General features: G+C 42.2%; 2 protein-coding genes and 1 non-coding gene across 3 annotated transcripts in view; all 3 read right to left on the bottom strand.

The window, feature by feature from the left end:
* Nucleotides 1-162, bottom strand: part of CHUK (component of inhibitor of nuclear factor kappa B kinase complex) — a gene marked incomplete at its 5' end in the record, with an annotated part of 31,719 nt that extends 31,557 nt beyond the window's left edge. The window contains one exon of the mRNA XM_085306169.1: nt 85-162. Within this exon, the coding sequence (XP_085162295.1) occupies nt 85-162 (78 nt within the window). The remainder of the gene's footprint in view (nt 1-84) is intronic.
* CWF19L1 (CWF19 like cell cycle control factor 1) lies at nt 74-17,835 on the bottom strand (the record flags this gene model as incomplete). Its single annotated transcript, XM_085306161.1, has 11 exons — nt 74-322; nt 838-935; nt 2,684-2,803; nt 3,581-3,790; nt 5,250-5,329; nt 7,117-7,228; nt 8,463-8,603; nt 9,877-9,961; nt 10,713-10,831; nt 17,022-17,236; nt 17,734-17,835. Coding segments are annotated over 11 exons (1,427 nt in total), but the record flags the coding sequence as incomplete, so codon positions are not given.
* Nucleotides 2,968-3,110, bottom strand: LOC146595203 (small nucleolar RNA SNORA12). The gene has a single exon (XR_014895983.1). It is a non-coding gene; the product is annotated as a small nucleolar RNA SNORA12 (small nucleolar RNA).
* Nucleotides 17,836-18,397: the final 562 nt, after the last annotated feature.

The following is an 18,397-nucleotide window of genomic DNA, read 5'->3' as shown; positions in this document are numbered from 1 at the left end:
CGCCGCGCCGCCCGGCGCCCGCTCCATGCCGCCTCCGCCGCCCCCCGGCCCCGCGCCGCAGCCACTCAGCGCCCCGCGCCACACCGCCTTTATTGCCGCGTCACAGAGGAGCGCGCGCGCGTCACGCCGCCGCCGCCAATCGCCGCGCGTCCGCCGCCGCCGCCGTCACCGCCGCCGTCAGGCCTGCAGGGCGAAGTCGAAGGGCTGGAAGTCGCGGCGGAAGGCCTGGGCGGCGGCCACCTCCTCGGGCCGCGCCGCCGTGCACTGCCGCCAGTCGGCGCGGTGGGGCAGCCCCAGCAGCGCCGCGCTCGCCAGCACCTCCCTGCAAGCACAGCCGCGTCAGCCGCCGGGCGCGACCTCACGTGCCTCCCCCTGCCTGGCGTGATGTCACAGCCCGCCCCTGGCCTGACATGAGAGCATAGCCCCCTCCTCCCCTTGTCTGACATGACATGACATCACAGCCCCTCCCCCTCTCACCTGACATGACACCACAACCCCCTGCTCTCCCCCCCTCCCCCCTCCCCCGTCTGACATGACATCATAGCCTCTTCTCCTTGCCTGGAGTGATGTCACAGCCCCCCAACATGCAGCCTGACCTCATGCATGCCCCTCCCTCCTCTGGAGTGACCTCACACATCCTCTCCCTCCCCTCAACCCAGCATGACCTCAAACATGCCCCTTGCCTTGCCCGGTGTGACATCACAGCCCCCCCMCACACACACATACACACACACTTTCCCCTGCAGGCCCCTTGCCACACCCCCTGCAATGCTTCACTTCACCAGAGCAGCAGGGAGGGAGGAGGCAAAAGGGCATAAAAAAATAAATCCCTCAAACCTGCCAAACTGCAGCGGAAAGCTTTTCCGGATGCGATGGAAAAGCTTCTCGCCTGTGTCCAGCTCCACGTAGAAATAGGGTGTCCCTGGCTGGGCTACCTAGGAGAAGAAAGGAGACCTCGCTGAAACATGGAGCCCAGAAAAAGAGGCCCTGGCTCACTTCAAGTTGTCAGATCCCTTACCATCTCCAGGGAGCAAGGGCAGCATTTAACAGTGGCAGGGCAACACTGAATATTTTTTCAAGTCAAAATCTTCCAGTAATATTAAATTCACCCTGTTGATTTCACCTAAACCTGCTGTTTTAAATGGGCTCTAATCCCATAGAAGAGCAGAATCTTACCTACTCTAATTCTATTATTTAAAAAATGACAGAGTTTCATGAGAGACAGGCTTTGAACTCAAGATAGAAAGTGCATTTTTTGGACATGGTAGCTGGTGTAGATGACTCTATACTTGGATTTTCACCAAGGGTAACCTTGATTCAATTGAATTACAGAATTAAAGAAAACAAGTTTCCTGTAGATTCTTCTTCCAAGGCTGACTTGAGACTATGCAGACCCTGAAGTTCAGATGTGCCTATTCACAAAAAAAACAGGGCTTCATCCTGTGGGTTGTCTAGTGCTGGCTGAGTTCATACCAAAGCCTTTTCATCAAATAAAACAACAGAAAGGCCCCCTCCTAAYTCTTTTATGTGAGTACTCATGTCCTAGAAACCTGCCCCACTCTATCAAAGAGCTGATGCTTCCTAACAAGAGGGACGCTAGTCATGTTTCAGTTTCCTTTGAAAATCAAACTGAAAACAAGATTACAACGCACAAACAGAAACAAACTAGATCAATCATAGATCTCAAAACGTAGCTTTAAGAGACAACCTGAAGTGATGGATTCCTTTCAGCTGGGATCAGTTTGTGGGCTTGCATACAGAGCACTGCATAGCACAATGCTACATTTTTGTGGGCTAATTCTGCAGGTGACACCACTACAGAGACATTAAACATCAAACCTTGGGTAAGAAGGATCATAATTGCCCAGCTAAGTCATCCCAAGCTAATATGGCATATTGTARATGAAGAAAAAAAATATCATGTGAAGAGAGTAAATTCATACTTTCCAGCTGAAAATATAATCAACTTTTGGATTCAGAAATAAATACTCATAATGGCTTAGAAAGTAACTATCATAAACATGTGCTGTTTCTGGCTCCTGCTGCAGAAATGGTTACAGAGAAACCTATATCACTACTGACTAATTTCTCTGATACAAGGGAATACTTCTTCCAAATCCTTATCCAAAGGAATTTAAAGCTACCTGTTTTCAACTGACACTGAGAGAGGGCTGGTTTGGTATCAGTAGCAGTGAATGCAGCAAGCTGTGCACACAGCTGGGATAGCAGGACAAAGGGTTATTTCTTACATCCTTGTCCCTGACCTAAGATTTCTGCCTTACCTTTTGTGTAAGCTGTATTTGGAGTTTCTCCTCCAGTAAACACACAGCTGTTCTGAGGAAACTAAAGGGCATCTTAGAAAACTGCATCAGAATAGCAGTGCTAAAAGCACCTAGCAGCACAGGCTTCATTCAAATGAAAAGAAAATATACACCTTAGGCTCTTCAAGATTATCAATAACTTCTGTAGGCAGATAAAGGACTTAATTTTCAAAGCAGCAAAGTATCTGTCATTCACAGTGACTTCATCTGGAGCAGAAAACCTCTGGCAAATCTGCACAACTCAAGTCTATGGCAGTCTACCTCCAACAGCTTAGTCTTACCACGTAAAATGACCCCAGAGTGAATACCAGCCTAGAAAGGATTGAGGTGAGATAAATAACAACTGAAATCTTGTCTCATACTTGCTTGATATCTGAGTGCTCTGGGATCTCTAACAATTCAATCTGTTGTTCCTGTGCCTGTACAATAAAGGACTCTTTAATGTCTTCAGAAGTACAGAGGTCCAATGGGACGGGAATCACCTGGAGAGCATGGACAACATTTTCATAACAAGAGGAAAAGACAAGACAAAGCACAGAAAGCAATAAATCCATCACTGGAGCTGGTAGGCTCCTCAGTACTGCTCATCATCATCATGCAAGACAGGCGAGCACCTATCTATACAGGCTTAAACTTATGAGAGATTTTCTGTAGGAGTTGAACAAAAACCTGAAAACTAAAAGTCTGAAAGAGTTCTCAGAACACTCGTCCTCCTTTCTGATCTTTGTGGTAGTTTAAGGCCGCTCTGATACAGTTACAGATCTGCCAGATACAGAAACTACCACAATAAACCACCAAATTACTAACATACAAGAAACAATCAAATCAAAAGGTTGGCTGTTGTCTACCAATACCAGAGCCCTGCAGGTATATTTTTAGATTTTCAGCCCAGTTCAGTTGAACTGCAAGTACCTCAGTTCACATGCCAGTGTGAGCTGATTAGAGTAAGAGCAAAGTCCTGCAACTCATCTGTAGATGCTGTGAGCTTTTTAATTAGTTCTGTGAGAGGAAAAACAGTTTTTCTCCTTCACACAACAAAAATCAATCCTGTGCCTCCTGTAATAGGAAAAACAAAAGAACTGTGGCAGAACCAGTGCAAAAGCTTTGTTTCTGTTCTGCCTCTATCCCTGTAAGATGACTTCTATTCATACTCTGTGAAGGCACAGAAGAAAATGGGAAGTTTGAAGGTAAGCTTTCATTTTCAGCACATCTGCATAAAACTCAGGTTGCATTCTTCCAGTATTGCACTAAAATCATACCTGTAACTGCAGATGCTGACTCCTATAGTTTCTTTCAAATAAGACATATCTCTTTCCCTTGCTTCTGAAAAATTCCTTTAGGGCTGATTTGTACTTGGTCACTTCTTCTACCACCTCTGAAGACAGGTCAACTACAGACTGATAGTGCCCAATAGGCAAAATCAGGACGTGATCAGGTAGTAAGCCGCCCTTAGCCAGGGCAAGATAGCACTAGAAAAAAACAAATACATATCAATTACTCGCTCACTGCAAACGCTTACTGTGTTGTGAAGCTTATTTGTGCTGACTACATTTTGAGAGTATCTCACAGCCTACCTATTTCACATCATTAAAGCCTCCTTTTCTATGTCACTTACTAGAGATTAATTCATCAGATCATTAGAAATTTAGAATAAATTAAAAATTTAATAATTAGTAGATGAACAAGAAAAATGTAGGGACTACTAAAATAAAATTATAATGCCAGAAAGTTGTCTACAAGGCAACTGAATGAACCACTGTGGCTAGAAATTCTATTACAACAACAACAAAAAAAATCCACTTGAAACATTACATCTGCATTTAAACTAAACATGTGGACAAATCCATCCCTGTAGCAGTGGATTGAGCTAGACAGGAGCAATAACTTAGGAAAAGAGACCAATGATTAATTCAGTGTCTCCAAGTACACCTTGGAGATCGATTAATAAAAACTATGAATCTTTGTTTAATTGTCATATGACAAAACTGTAACAAATCACTCCAGGGATGCTGGGAATAACTTCAGCCAGTGCATCCTGCTGCTGAAGCTGGTGCCAACCTGACACTAAGTTCATGCTGGAAAAGTTTTGTCATGATAGTAACGTATGAAAACTTTTAAGGCTGGCATAGCAAATAATAATAATAATAATAATAAAAACATAATAATAAAAGTCTTCTGTCAGTATAGTTCAGCTCCGTTGCCTGAATAAAATAGGGCCAATGTTTCGCTTTTACAAATCTCTGTCTATATACCTATGTCTGTTAGGGGGAAATGAAAGAAATTTAAAACAAAACCAAGGGTCTAAGTTATGGAGAAGAGGAACAGGATAGTTCCACTACACAATTCTGCTGCTACAACTCCATCCGTGCATATGGGGCTATGTTTGCGCATATATGATTAGGGGGTGGGTTTCTGGTACTACAATGATCTAGAGAAATCCAAAACACTTCTTAGTGTGGCTATCCCAGCAAAATCTGTAGTACATTCCTTGCTTATTTGGGACTGACGTTAATCTAAAATAGACAAAATACACGGTGTGTGGGGGGGGCAAACAGTGAATTTCGCTGTTGGATTGGTTTATTTATTTAGAGGTGGGTTTTGTTGCTGTTGTTTAAAATAAAATAAAAAACAGACTATGCCTGTTTTGATAGACTGTGTAGACTAAAGATAGTCTGTCTAAACTATTTGTAGATAGTCTATTTAGATGGTTTTGAATAGTGTATCTCATCTCTTGCTGAGCATAATGTTATCAGTAGATAGTTTGAGAAAAAGGCTTTTGTAGCCTGCATCTGTGCACTTCAGTAAATTTTGACAGCAGTTCCAAACTATTTTTTTTAAATAAAGATTTAAAATTAGAGATTGAYGCTTTAATTTGCTACATCTTCATCTGATTCTGTCTTCACACAGGAAATTGCTAGGGGTACTTACATGCGTGCCAATACTAACAACCAGGTGCTTCTCAACCTCTGGGCTGGCCAGGCAGAACCAGCAGGGCCCTGTTGGCTGTGCTTTATTGGGAGAATACAGAGAAACAGCGTTAGCATAAAGCTGATTTGGAAGAACAAGAAATATGGCAAGATTGGAGAGAGCTGTATTTTCCAGCCACCCTTGCTAACTGATAGCTCTGCAAGGCAAGATCTGGTCAGAGAACTAGTGCCCCTGGGAATCTCCAGCAAGAGACAGGGAGGAGGTCAAGTCACACATTTGCTGACCTCCGTTCTCAAGTGCTCTAATTTAGAGGAGCATGCCAATTGCAGGAATTTAGTGATTACAGTTCGCTAATATGAAAGCGCCAGGGAATTTATACAGAGGTGAAGCGGTAAAGTCATTGCATACATACAGACAAGGACAGATGCTGTCAAACTTGTTTGAGTATGATGAATAGGCCAGAACTAGCAACATCTAGATTCACACCCAAATTGTGATACTTGAGCTGACTTTTAATACAAGCTGACTGTACTGATAAGCATCTGACTAGGGTTAAACACTATATTCAGGTCCTCTGAAGGCTTCATACAGGAATAAGCAAGCAGATTTGCAAATGTAGTAAAACTGATGTGGCTCTCCTAATAACTTAGGAAATGAAAAGTCTCTTTCTGGGGGCTGTTTGCTGAACAAAACAGTGTAACAGGCTACACGAACTTTCATAATGGCAYATTATGTCCTACTATAAACATGTAGGTGTGGGGGCAGAATCACACACTCAAATTCCTTCAATTGAAACCTAATGTCATTACAGCCAGTCATGCCTGTGCAGGCATCCATACAGCAATGAGGATGCACTAGTTTTAGCAAAAGATAGCTTAACCTGTAAAACCACTATTTGTGAGGACCACACGAAGTGTATGGCAATAATGATAAAAACTTAGTCCCATGTAACAAAGGTAACCAGACTCATCTAGCAGAGACTTTCTTGAAGAATGTCTTCTTATCCATGGCAGTGTGAATAGCTTTCACAGAAACAAGGGGGAAGCTGACACCAACATTTGCACTGAAGACCAAATGTTTTCGTTACTGAAATCCTACCTTTCTAAACATACAGGCTTGCATTAACATTGTCACTAGAAATTCATTATCTTGAGAGGTTTAATTTCAATTTCTCCAAGTCAGATAAAACTCACAGAATGGGTATGGTTGGAAGGGACCTCTCGAGATCATCTAGTCCAACTTCCCTGCTCAAGCATGGTCACCTAGAGCATGTTAGAGAGAGTTGCATCCAGGCGGGCCTTGAATACCTCCAGAGAAGGAGACTTCACAACCTCTCTGGGCAACCTGTTCCAGTGCTCTGTCACTCACAGTGAAGAAATTCCTCCTCAGAATAGATCTACAGCACAGAAATACAGCTAACAGGTGTTCCTCCATTCCAAGTTCATTAGTATTTCCTGAACACTAAGTATAGAATAAATCTTAAGTGGTATTACAAGAATTCATAAACACTGATCCAGTCTCTTGCAATACTCTGGCATGGAAACACACTGGCACATGGAGATACCTGTTGTAAAGCCTAGAGGCCAACTGCTTTACAGAGCGAACAGCATCATCCCATCCCCATCGTTAACGGTCAGCTAGCTTTTAATATTAACCTCTTAACTTTTCTCTCATCTATTCACTGCCAGGTCTTTGAGAAACAAGGGACTCTTCCGTCCTCTCTGTGTCCCCATAGCATCTAATGCAATAACAGGGCATGTTTGCAAGATAACACAATATGGCTCAGCAGCATGAGAAAAATGAAGAGTGAAATAGTCTAACGAGACCTACAAGATATGCTCTCAGATAAAAGCATACACATACTTACGGGGTTTTTTAGCTTGCTTAGGTTGGAAGTTCCCTCTCTCTTTCCCATCTGAGGGACGTTTCTTTCCTTGATTCTTGTTCAAATCAAAGAAAAACTGACAAGCTGGTTCTTCCTGTTCAGAAATGAAAACAAAGCTCATTATAACTACATTTTGCAGAGATACTGTATGCACGCAACTTTGCTTCTTTCCTGAAGAGGTGCATAAACATCTAGCAAAAGCAATCCGCTTGAAGGGAATGATTTGATTTTTCCCAATGATGTAACAGCTCTTGTCTGCCTACATACAAAACCTCAGCCTAGGAAAAAATTCTGAGAAAACTGTCTAAAATTGCTACTTTCTCCTGTTGACCTTTCAGAACTCTTTGATTTTATGGATTATTCGAATAACTTTTCCAATTCAAAGCTAGTTCCAAAATCATGTTTTTTATTTGTTAGAGATATTAATATAGACACACATGGAAGCTGAATCCATCTGGCTAAGCTGTAAAGTAAGGCAAAATACGATCAGGAGGAGGCACGCGTGACAAAGAGCAGGGCTGCTCATCCGAACTTAAGTCTGGCTCCCAGGTGGGAGCACAACTGCACAATCTAAAATCCAACCCAGAGCAAACCTCCTTCTTGCATTGTAACAACTGACACATGAGCTGAAGCACCTTTTCCAGCAAACTTCACTAGTTTTTGTGCCTGTCTTAAATTATGTAAATTAAGTGTAAAAATATAAGAATTTCCACTTTCAAAAAATTATTGACTGACTGGTCTGTTTAAAAGCCTTGTGGTGAGGGGCTGAACACAACAGTAGATCTCTGCTTATGGGTGTGGGGGGAGGGAGGGGTTGCAGCTCAAAGAATCAAGGGGCATCTGTAAGCCATCTTCATGCCCTCCCACACTGTCCGCTCGTAGGACCCAGATCTTAACTTTGCGTGCATGGTGACTGTGGTGAGAAAGGCTGGACCTCACTGCTTGTACTTCCTAATTTTACACAGTTTCAGCAAATCCTGAGTCTGGGGTCAACTGCAAGTAATTTTTAGTCTACAGCCTTACACCAGACAAGAACAAGACCTTGCATGCTAAGGTCTTGCATGCATACAGAATAATCCTGGCAAGCAAGCAGATCCAACTAGAGCATCACCTACAGTCCACGCAAAACCTGCAGAAGGAAGGCAACAAATTACATCATAAAATCCCATGCATCACATTTATACAATTCGACTGACATAAGTTGTTTTCACATAACCCTGAAGCGTAATGGATGAAAATATTAAAGGGTTAAAGTCAAACACCATTCCAAGCTCTCTGAACAGAGAGAGGGAAAGCAAATTGTACCCAGAAGTAGAACATAGCAGTACCTCTGCACACATGAGTGTCTTGGCCTTATGTGCCTCTTTCCGTAATTTTCGGTATGGACTTTCTGTGACATCCTGTGGCTGTTTCACTAACTCTGCAGGGTCCATCAAGCTCATTGGAACAATGCTGAATGCATAGAGATACTAGAAGGAGAAGAGAGAGAGCTCAAACGCAAAAAGCTTTTTGGCAGGACTGCAGCTGTGAAGAAGTCACATCTGAAATGGTAATACACAACTTAGTTCTGCAACAATTCAACAAACCAGTGTTTAAGCTAGGGTACAACACAGAAATACATTCCCTGTGCCAGTCTCCCACCCAATGCAACCAGGAGTTTATGCTGAACTTCCAAGTGGCTCATTCCTTTTAGTGTAAAGAATTTTGAATAGTAGTAATGTATCCTACTTGGAAAAGAAACTCTTCCACTGTAAGACCAAATAAAGATAAACAGATATGTCCATTTATTTTAATAGCTAATCCTTGCCTGTTTTCAGGCCTTCTTTCTTTCTAGGACTCCTGGATCTTTTTGGTTATGAGGTCCAGTTCCTATGCCCTCCCAAACCGTATCAACATGTTTTTCTATACCAATATTCTACAGCTTTGCTAAAGAGAGAAGAGAAACAGTTTAAAATTCCCACTAAAGGTTAGTTATTTGAAGAAAGACACTAAAGAAGTCTTCATTTTTACCCAAAGAACATGCACTACAGCAAACATCTTCTCTTTGTTTTCACTGGGCTTGTTTTCTGCTATTTCAATGAGTCAAACTGGCTCTCAGAACACTGTGAGCCCAGAACAGGACAGAGATAAGTTAATAGTTCAATTTATTATGTATTGCAAAACTCTAGCTTTGGTTTATCCAAGTTCAGTTGTGCATATTCCTTCCGAATCCTCAACCGAAAATGCTAACGGGGGGCAGGTTTAGCTCAGTTGGTTAGAGCATGGTGCCGCTAATGCCAAGGTCATGGGTTCAATCCTCATACGGGGCTATCCTGAGGGTTGGACTAGATGATCTCCAGAGGTCCCTTCCAACCTTACCATTCTATGATTCTACAATAACCTTTATAAAAAGTGATTTGTGAGGGTTCCTGTGGAACTACCACTTCCTTCCTGAAGCAAGCTAGCTACAGGAAGGGAAAATAGATAAAGCAGCTGAGAGGAAGATAAAGATGTAACTTCCTAACCATTTTTCTCTGTAGCTGTCTTCACAGTTAAAAGCCATTTGACAAGGTAGAGAGAAACAAAGTTGCCTCAGAATACATCTTGCAACTTTTACCCTTCAGGCATAATGAGCAGAGCAATCTATTACTTAAGTGAGACTCTGCTCCAGTTGAGCTTTTAAGTGATCCATGCTGCTCTCTGGCAAATCCAAGCTGTTTACTGTTTGCACTTGAGAGAAGAAAAATTCAAGAATGTCAATACCTTTTTCTTGCTTGTATTGCCAACATCAGCAAGAGCAATAAACCTGCTTACATGCTGTGGGGTCTCCTGCAGCACTATGTGGTTTCTGTGGGGAAGCAAAACATTATTTCAAGTACTGGCATATACTCAAAGGACAGTAGGAAAATATGTATCCTTCTGAATCTACTCAAACACCACATCAATTGTGTGCCGTCTTTGACTAAGAACAAAAAGGTTCTGCATTAGGCAGAGCTGAGTTCAGATAGACTAATGAGTTCTAACAGTAAAGAGCTGCTCAGACCAAAATAAGGACTCACTACAGTCCAAATAGAGAGATCAGAGGATAACTCACTACTCTGAAAACAAATATCAGTTTTAAAACGTTCCCTATTGAAAGGCTAATAATGATAATCGTATCCAACAGTAACACAACAGCCTTAGTTTTATTTTTAGGGGGTTTTCCTGACACCAACATTATGAACCCCATTCTCATTTTATAAACAAAGTTATGATAAAGGATATCAAACACTTAAAAATATGGGGTTTTGCTGTCATATGTTTTCAGTTATACCCCTGAATTAGTTTGAACAGTTTAAACGGGACTAAGGGTAACTACATTTTGTCATCAGATTCATGACAACATATTCTGACAACCGCTATCAGCAGTGGCCAGTTTTTTAGGGCAGCAAGAACTGTGGTCATAAGACGCCTTTGTGGCATAATCTTGACCTTGTTGGAAGAAACAATGTATTTAAAAGACCTAGATGGCTTCATTAAATTTAGAATTGTTCTCCTACGCTCTCTAACAATTGAGCCTTTCTTACAAAACAAATGAGACTTTACATGGTCTTATATACCTGTAAGGAAGTCTTTCATAATAGGCCTTCTCCAGAGCAGCAAAGTGATACCTTGGCTTGAGACTTGCAGCTAGATTAGATACTAATGCAGAGCCACATTTCTTGGTATCTACTTCTCCCTAAAAAATACAAATAAAACTTTATTTTAAAACTCTGTGGGATTGCAGTGAAAATATTTTTTATATATATGTATACACACACACACACATACACACACAGAACTGTGTGCTGTAAATTTTCTAGTTAGCCAAACGTGGCTCAAGTCGGTATGACTGCAGGGGATACTCGCAGTCAGGGAAGTACACATAGGACATGATTACAGAGGAACCTCTTTAACCCCTCCTGGGAAATCTGCATGCTCAATTTTTTCCCCTGAAATGCTTGTACACCTGGAAGAATTAGAGATCTGTCTGTGGTCACAGGGCCATGATCTCATTGCAATTACAGAGACATAGTGGGATAGCTCACACGACTGTAATGCTGTCATGGATGGCTACGTGCTTTTTAGGAAAGACAGCCAAGAAGGTGAGGTAGTGGAGTTGCTCTTTATGTGAGAGAGCAACTGGAATGCATCGAGCTCTTTCTAGAGGTGTTTGAAAAGAGAGTTGAGAGCTTATGGGTAAAGATTAAAGGACAGGCTAACATCGACTACAGGTGTCTGCTACAGGCCACCTGACCAGGAAGAGGAAGTTGATGAGGCCTTCTACAGACAGCTGGAAGGAGCCTCACAATCACAGGCCCTGGTTCTCATGGGAGACTTCAACCATCCTGATATATGTTGGAAGGACAACACAGTTAGGCACAAACAGTCCAGGAGGTTCCTTCAGAGCACTTCTTGACATAGGTGGTGAAGGAGCCAACAAGGAAGAGTGTCCTGCTGGACCTTGTCCTTACCAACAGAGAGAGACTGGTTAGAGATGTGAAGGTTGGAGGCAGCCTTGGCTGCAGTGACCATGAGATGGTGGAGTTCAGGATCCTGCAAGGAGGAAGGAGGGCAGTAAGTATGATTGCAACCCCGGACTTCAAGAGAGCAAACACTGGCCTCTTCAGGGAATTACTTGGAGGAATCCCAGGGGTTAGCACCCTAGAAGGAAGGGGGGGGGTGTCCAAGAGAGCTGGTTAATATTCAAGCATCACTTCCTCCAAGCTCAAGAGCAGTGCATCCCTATGAGTAAGAAGTCCAGCAAAGGGGGTAAAAGACCCTTTATGCATGGATGAACAAGTAGCTCCTGGCAAGACTCAGACAGAAGGAGAAAGTACACAGAATGTAGAAGAGGGGACAGGCCACTTGGGAGGATTATAGGAATGCAGTCAGAGTAGGCAGGGATGCAATGAGGAAGGCTAAGGCCTATTTGGAATTAGGTCTGGCAAGGGATGTCAAGGACAAGAAGAAGGGATTCTTCAAATACATCAGTAACCAAAGGAAGACTAGGGAAAATGTGGGCCCGCTACTGAATGGGGTGCAGGCCCTGGTGACAAAGGATACAGAGAAGGCAGAATTACTGAATGCCTTCTTTGCTTCAGTCTTCACTGCTAAGGGGAGGCCTCAAGAATCCCAGAGCCTGGAGACAAGGGAGAAGGTCTGGAGAAAGGAAGACTTCCCCTTGGTTGAGGAGGATAGGATTAGAGATCTTCTGGGCAATGCTGACATTCACAAATCCATGGGCCCTGATGGGATGCACCCACAGGTACTAAGGGAGCTGGCGGATGTTGTTGCCAGGCCACTCTCAATCATCTTTGAAAGGTCCTGGAGAACTGGAGAGGTACCTGAGGACTGGAAGAAAGCCAATGTCACTCCAGACTTCCAAAAGGGCAAAGAGGACTCAGGTAACTACAGGTCAGTCAGCCTCACCTCCATCCCTGGAAAGGTGATGGAACACCTTGTTCTGGATGTCATCTCCAAACATATGGAGGAAAAGTGATCCGGAGTAGTCAGCATGGATTCACCAAGGGGAAATCCTGCTTAACCAATCTGATAGCCTTCTCTAATGGAATGACTGGCTGGGTAGATGAGGGGAAAGCAGTGGATATTGTGTACCTTGACTTCAGCAAGGCTTTTGATACTCCCTCCCACAACCTCCTCATAGGTAAGCCCAGGAAGTGCAGGATAGACACGTGGACAGTGAGATGGATTAAGAACTGGCTGAAAGACAAAGCTCAGATGGTTGTAACCAGCAGCACAAAATCTAGTTGGAGGCCTATAGATAGTGGTGTCTCCCAGGGTGATTGCTGGTCTTGTCCTGCTCAATTTCTTCATCAATGACCTGGATGAAGGGACAGAGTGCCTCCTCAGAAAGTTTACTGATGATACCAAGCTGGGAGGAGTGGCTGATAGAGCTGAGGGCTGTGCTGCCATTCAGAGAGACCTGGACAGGCTGGAGAGTTGGGTAGAGAGGAATCTCATGAAGTTCAACAAGGGCAAGTGCAAGGTCTTGCACCTAGGGAGGAATAACTCCATGTACCAGTACAGGCTGGGGGCTGACCTGCTGGAAAGCAGCTGTGCAGAGAAGGACCTGGGAGTGCTGGAGCCAGCAATGTAGCCAAGACGACCAATGGTATCTAGGGCAGCATGAAGAAGAGCATTGCCAGCAGGTTGGGGGAGGTGATCCTGCTGCTCTACTCAGCCCTGTTGAGGCTACACCCGCAGTATTGTGTCCAATTCTGGGTTCCCCAGTACAAGAGACATAGAACTACTGGAGAGAGTCCAGTGTAGGGATACAAGGATGATTTAGAGGAGTGTAGCACTTCTTTTACAAGGAAAAGCTGCGAGAGCTGTGCCTGTTTAGCTGGGGAAGAGAAGTCTGAGAAGGGATCTAATCAATGTCTACAAATATCTTACAGGAGGGTATCAAGAGGATGCGGCCACACTCTTTTCAGTGGCGTCCAATGACAGGACAAGAGGCAAGGGGCACAAACAAATACAGCAAGTTCCATCTGAATATGAAGAGGAATTTCTTTACTGTGAGAGTGACAGAGCACTGGAATAGGTTGCCCAGAAAGGTTGTGGAGCCTCCTTCTCCAGAGATACTCAAAATCCGCCTGGATGCAATCCTGTCTAGCATGCTTGAGGTGACTGTGCTTGAGCAGGGAGGTTGGACTAGATGATCTCGAGAGATCCCTTCCAACCTTACCCATTCTGTGAAATTTAGAATTTATGACCACAAGGGTCATAAACACATTCCCAGGGAGGGGTGAGGTGTAAAAACAGCAAGAGTTTGATCCTTTATTTCCAACTAGAACAAAACATGAAGAAAACATTGACCACATAGACATCTATTAACAGTCTTTCATCGCTGACAGTTGGACTAGCAACAGTCTACCCTCTGGAAAGCTGGTTTCCTTTCTGTGTTCCCTTTGGCTGCCCTTGCAGTAGGCATTCCAGTAGGCATTCCAGAGGTAAACAAAACAGCATTTCTCACCAAGGACTGGCTCTTTCCACTCCCATTAAAAACAGTCAGACCTAAGAACCACCTCAGGAAAAATAAACTCACATACTTCTCTCAAAGAATCTTATCCACGAAATTTAGCTCATCACACAACTTTCACTGAAAGAGAAACTTAAAGTTACAAAGAACAAAAAATCCTAAATGTTCATCCCTCAAATGTTCTATTTTGAGTGACATCATTTCAGCACCCTAGTACCCAAAGGAATCTCAAAGACTTATTACTGAAATCAGGTCATAAAGTACATACTTCCAATAAGATGCATATTTTAATTAATATATATTTCTCTGTTAATCCAAGTTAATATATCCCCAGAAAATTCATGTTGAGGCCAATTGTGGAACGATATGCCTATAAAGAATCACCACATGAATTTCAAGACACAACTTTTCTCTTTAAGCCGGAACATCCCTACATCTTGTTTCTCTCCAGCTATCTTGTTGCATCCATCTAGTCTACCTTTTTTTTTTTTTTTTTTTTTTTTCTTTTTAGACTGAGGATCATATCATTTTTTGAATATCTGAAGATACTAAGAGGAAGCAAAAAATATAACTTTTGTCATGGTATGTGGCATTCATCTCTGAAAGATCTCAGATCACCTGAAGTTATGACCAGAAATACACTTTTGCTGAGGAACACTGTTAACTGCAAAATTAGGCACAAACTAAACAGTGYCCTCAAAATCCAGATAGAACAAGAACCAAACCATTTAGTATATTGACTGATACCTCAGAAAATAAACACAGACATACTTAAGGTTCGAAGGAGGAAGAAGAATGACTTAACATCGAGTGACATTAAAGATGCTTAGACCACAACATTCAAGATTGGAGACCAGCTGTATCATTCCACAGCAACTGCAATCAATCTACGTCAGCAAAATTTATCATCAGATGGAAACTATTAGCTCTGACTTTTCAGTTACAAGATAAAACACACTGAAGACTCACAAATCTCCTACTTCTATCCTTAACTCTATCTTTGAAAAAGAGCATTGGATGTCCATTTTTTGCTCACAACTTTCTCAAGCACTTAGGGATAGCACAATAAATGGAATTCAATTTTAATGTTAATGAAAGAAATCTGATTTAAGATTACCTGCAAGGTCTCACATCCACTTATGTAAAATTGGAGTTCATGAAGATCAGTAATGTTGGAGAGGAAAAGAAATGCTAGGGAAATGACTGCAGCCCACAGTTACAACAGCATGAACTCAAATAGAAGGTTGGACTAGAAGACTCCGAAGGCCCTTTCAACTTATGTTTCTACAAYTGCAGACTCCTACAGTGCCAAAGGGAAAACTGTTCTTTAGAAACTGAATGCAGTTTTCCCTTTTGATTTATATACGTAAGGTAAAGCACAAACTGTCAGCTGAGGCTCATGCAAGCTTTAAGCAACAGCCTGGGTTGGTAAAGAAAACTGGTAAGAGAACCATTAGGATCTAAGGGTAAAGAAAGCTCCAAAGAAGCTTCCTCTACTGACCAAAAAAAATCCAAAGAAAACAGACCCCAAAACCACAACAGTCTTTTCCATCAGTTAGATTTAAGCTAACGTCCATGACTGAATTGCTCTGGAATGACACTGAGGAAGCAGACTGTAAAAGCAGAGCAGAAGGTCTGTATTTTAACACCATGGGGCTGGGGTGGGTGAGGGGCTTTAAAATACTGTTATTGCATTGAAAAGATAAATTTAGACTAGAATGAAAGCTCAGAACTACCCAAACACAAATGAAGAGGCTATTACATAAAATAATATTTGCATATTAAAAGAAGTACAAATTAAGGAATAAAAATTCAGCCTTTTAATGACTATCATAGTGGTAATGTTTCAGGAAAAGTTCTTCAAAAAAAGAAAAGTAGAGGAGGAAAAAGAAACCTATCTAGATTTAAGGCAAAGCACAGTTAACAAATGGGATTATGAGACAGTTACCTGCAGGAACAAAGGTCTGAAGCTAACAACCAAAGAAGCTTCCTAGACTGGATTTGGGATTCCAAGTCAGGACTAAGAACAAAGGAAGGACTCATCACACCTTACAGGCCAACCAGAAAACAGGAAAGTGTAATATTACAGAATGGGTAAGGTTGGAAGGGATCTCTCGAGATCATCTAGTCCAACCTCCCTGCTCAAGCATGGTCACCTAGAGCATGTTAGACAGGGTTGCATCCAGGCGGGTTTTGAATACCTCCAGAGAAGGAGACTCCACAAACTCTCTGTGCAACCTATTCCAGTGCTGATCCCATGTAGATGATATGAAGATATGTACATATGACTGATCCCACGTAGATTGAGGATGAATCTTGGACTACTCATTGTCAGATCAAGGTTACTCAGATTCCTGAGAGGGCAGGAAAGACATCCCAGAGAAGTAAAAAGACATCCTTCTGATGAAGCAGCATAAATACCCGGCAGTGGGAAGCCCATAGATGACTACTGAGAAGAAATGCTTGGGACTGCAATAATTATCCTGCAACATGCTTTGCCTATACAAAATTAATGTAAACTACACAACTCCACTTTGAGCATTAAAACTAAAACTTCAGGACCTTAAGTGGCTCAAATTTCTTAAGACTCAGACAAACCTAGCTGTGAACATAATGAGTCCGGATGAACAGTATCTCCAAGAGATACAGCTCCACGGTCTGAGGCCAGCACTATGTCTTGAGCTTTACTTATTGAAGGTTGACTTCACTAGACAAACGCTAGTAACCTCTGAAGAAACAAAGCTGTTTCAGTTGATTATCCTCGAAAGCTTTTTGTAAATTGAAACAAACAGGGGCCCCTCTGCAAACAGTGTCAGTAAGCAGAAAGGCAATCATTTGTTCTATACACTTGGAAACCCACTGCAGCTGAAAACAGAATACTTACAGGACTGTTACCAAAATTTCCCACATCTCTGGGCCAGGGGGATGTCAGCAATATATCCACACCCTTGAATTTTGGAGTTGACAGCAAAGATGTTTTTAGTTCTGTCACATCCTTTGAGCTAAAACTGTAGGCAGGAGTTGCCTCTTCCTGAGACTCTGTACCGCTCAAGTATGCGATTTGCAGTCCAGAAGTACCACTGAAAATACCTCTACGGCCTGCATTAATACACAAACACGAGTTTGAAATTTAAACATTGCAAGTAATTCTACATTTGTATCAAATACAGAAGATACAATTTAGCAGTTCTCCTTACTTCTACTAAAACTTTCTTTCCAGACAGTCAGCATTTCCCACATTTAAAAATCACAAAAGACATGTTATAGCACAATGGCTTGAACCCTTCCTATAGGGGAAGAAGCAGTTTAGACAGGAGTTCCTTTCCTCACTGCTTTCTTGTTTCTCAAAAATCAGAGTGTGTTTAAAAAAAAAAAAAAGAACAAAAAAATAGGGGGTGTTTTCTTTCACCTTTAACAGCAGATTATCTCAGCCCTTCAACATTAAATTTGACTCAGGTTTGAACTCAAGTATAAGAAATACCAACTTAACATTCTTGGAAAAAGAGAGGGTTTGAAACTGGAAGATCTTAAAACTTTCTTGAAAGTACTAACATTCAAGCAGACTTCACTCTCCACTGACCAGCTGCAGCCATTACCTAGGTAAGTGATGTTCTCAGCTAATTCGCAGCCACTGACATCTGGAAAATAGCGCACAGTGTCCTGATCATTAGCACCCAACACATAGGTTGGAATTGGAGCTGAAGAGAAAAAACAAACAAACAGGCATAATCAGTTTGGTTTACTTCAGAGGCATGAAGATAATTTCAGTTTGCATTTTCTAGAAATCCAACAGGTCCCATCCTGGTTCTAACTGCTATTTCTTTGCAGTATGCCTAGGTGTGATAAGTGCAGAACTAGAAATCTTCCTTCAAAATAAGGCCCATAATCCTCCTGTTTCAACAAGATGCATGCATCACCAGCAGAGAATAACCTTTGGTTCAACTACAACTACGATCCTTTGTCTGTATAAGGAGATCTCCTCAAAAATAACCAAGATAGCTCCAAAAATATAGATCTTCCCTTGGCTAATCCTAAGGAAATACTCAAATGCAGGGACATCCAATGACTCTATTTAACCTGATCTAAATTCGCATGGCAATTGGAAGACTGCAAACCATTGGTATTTTTTTGTGGGAAGAGCTAAAGTTCATCAGCTCCTTGATCTGCTTGGCAGAAAAACTTTCTCCATGATTTCACCTAAACATCCCTTTTGCTACACCTAGAATTGATGGATATTAAAAAAAAAAAAAAAAAAAAAAA

This window comes from Rhea americana, unplaced genomic scaffold, assembly GCF_003343005.1.
Source record: "Rhea americana isolate MKP2758 unplaced genomic scaffold, rheAme1 scaffold_233, whole genome shotgun sequence".
NCBI lineage: Eukaryota > Metazoa > Chordata > Aves > Rheiformes > Rheidae > Rhea > Rhea americana.
Note: the sequence above shows the minus strand (reverse complement) of the source record. Positions and strands in the feature narration are given on the sequence as shown.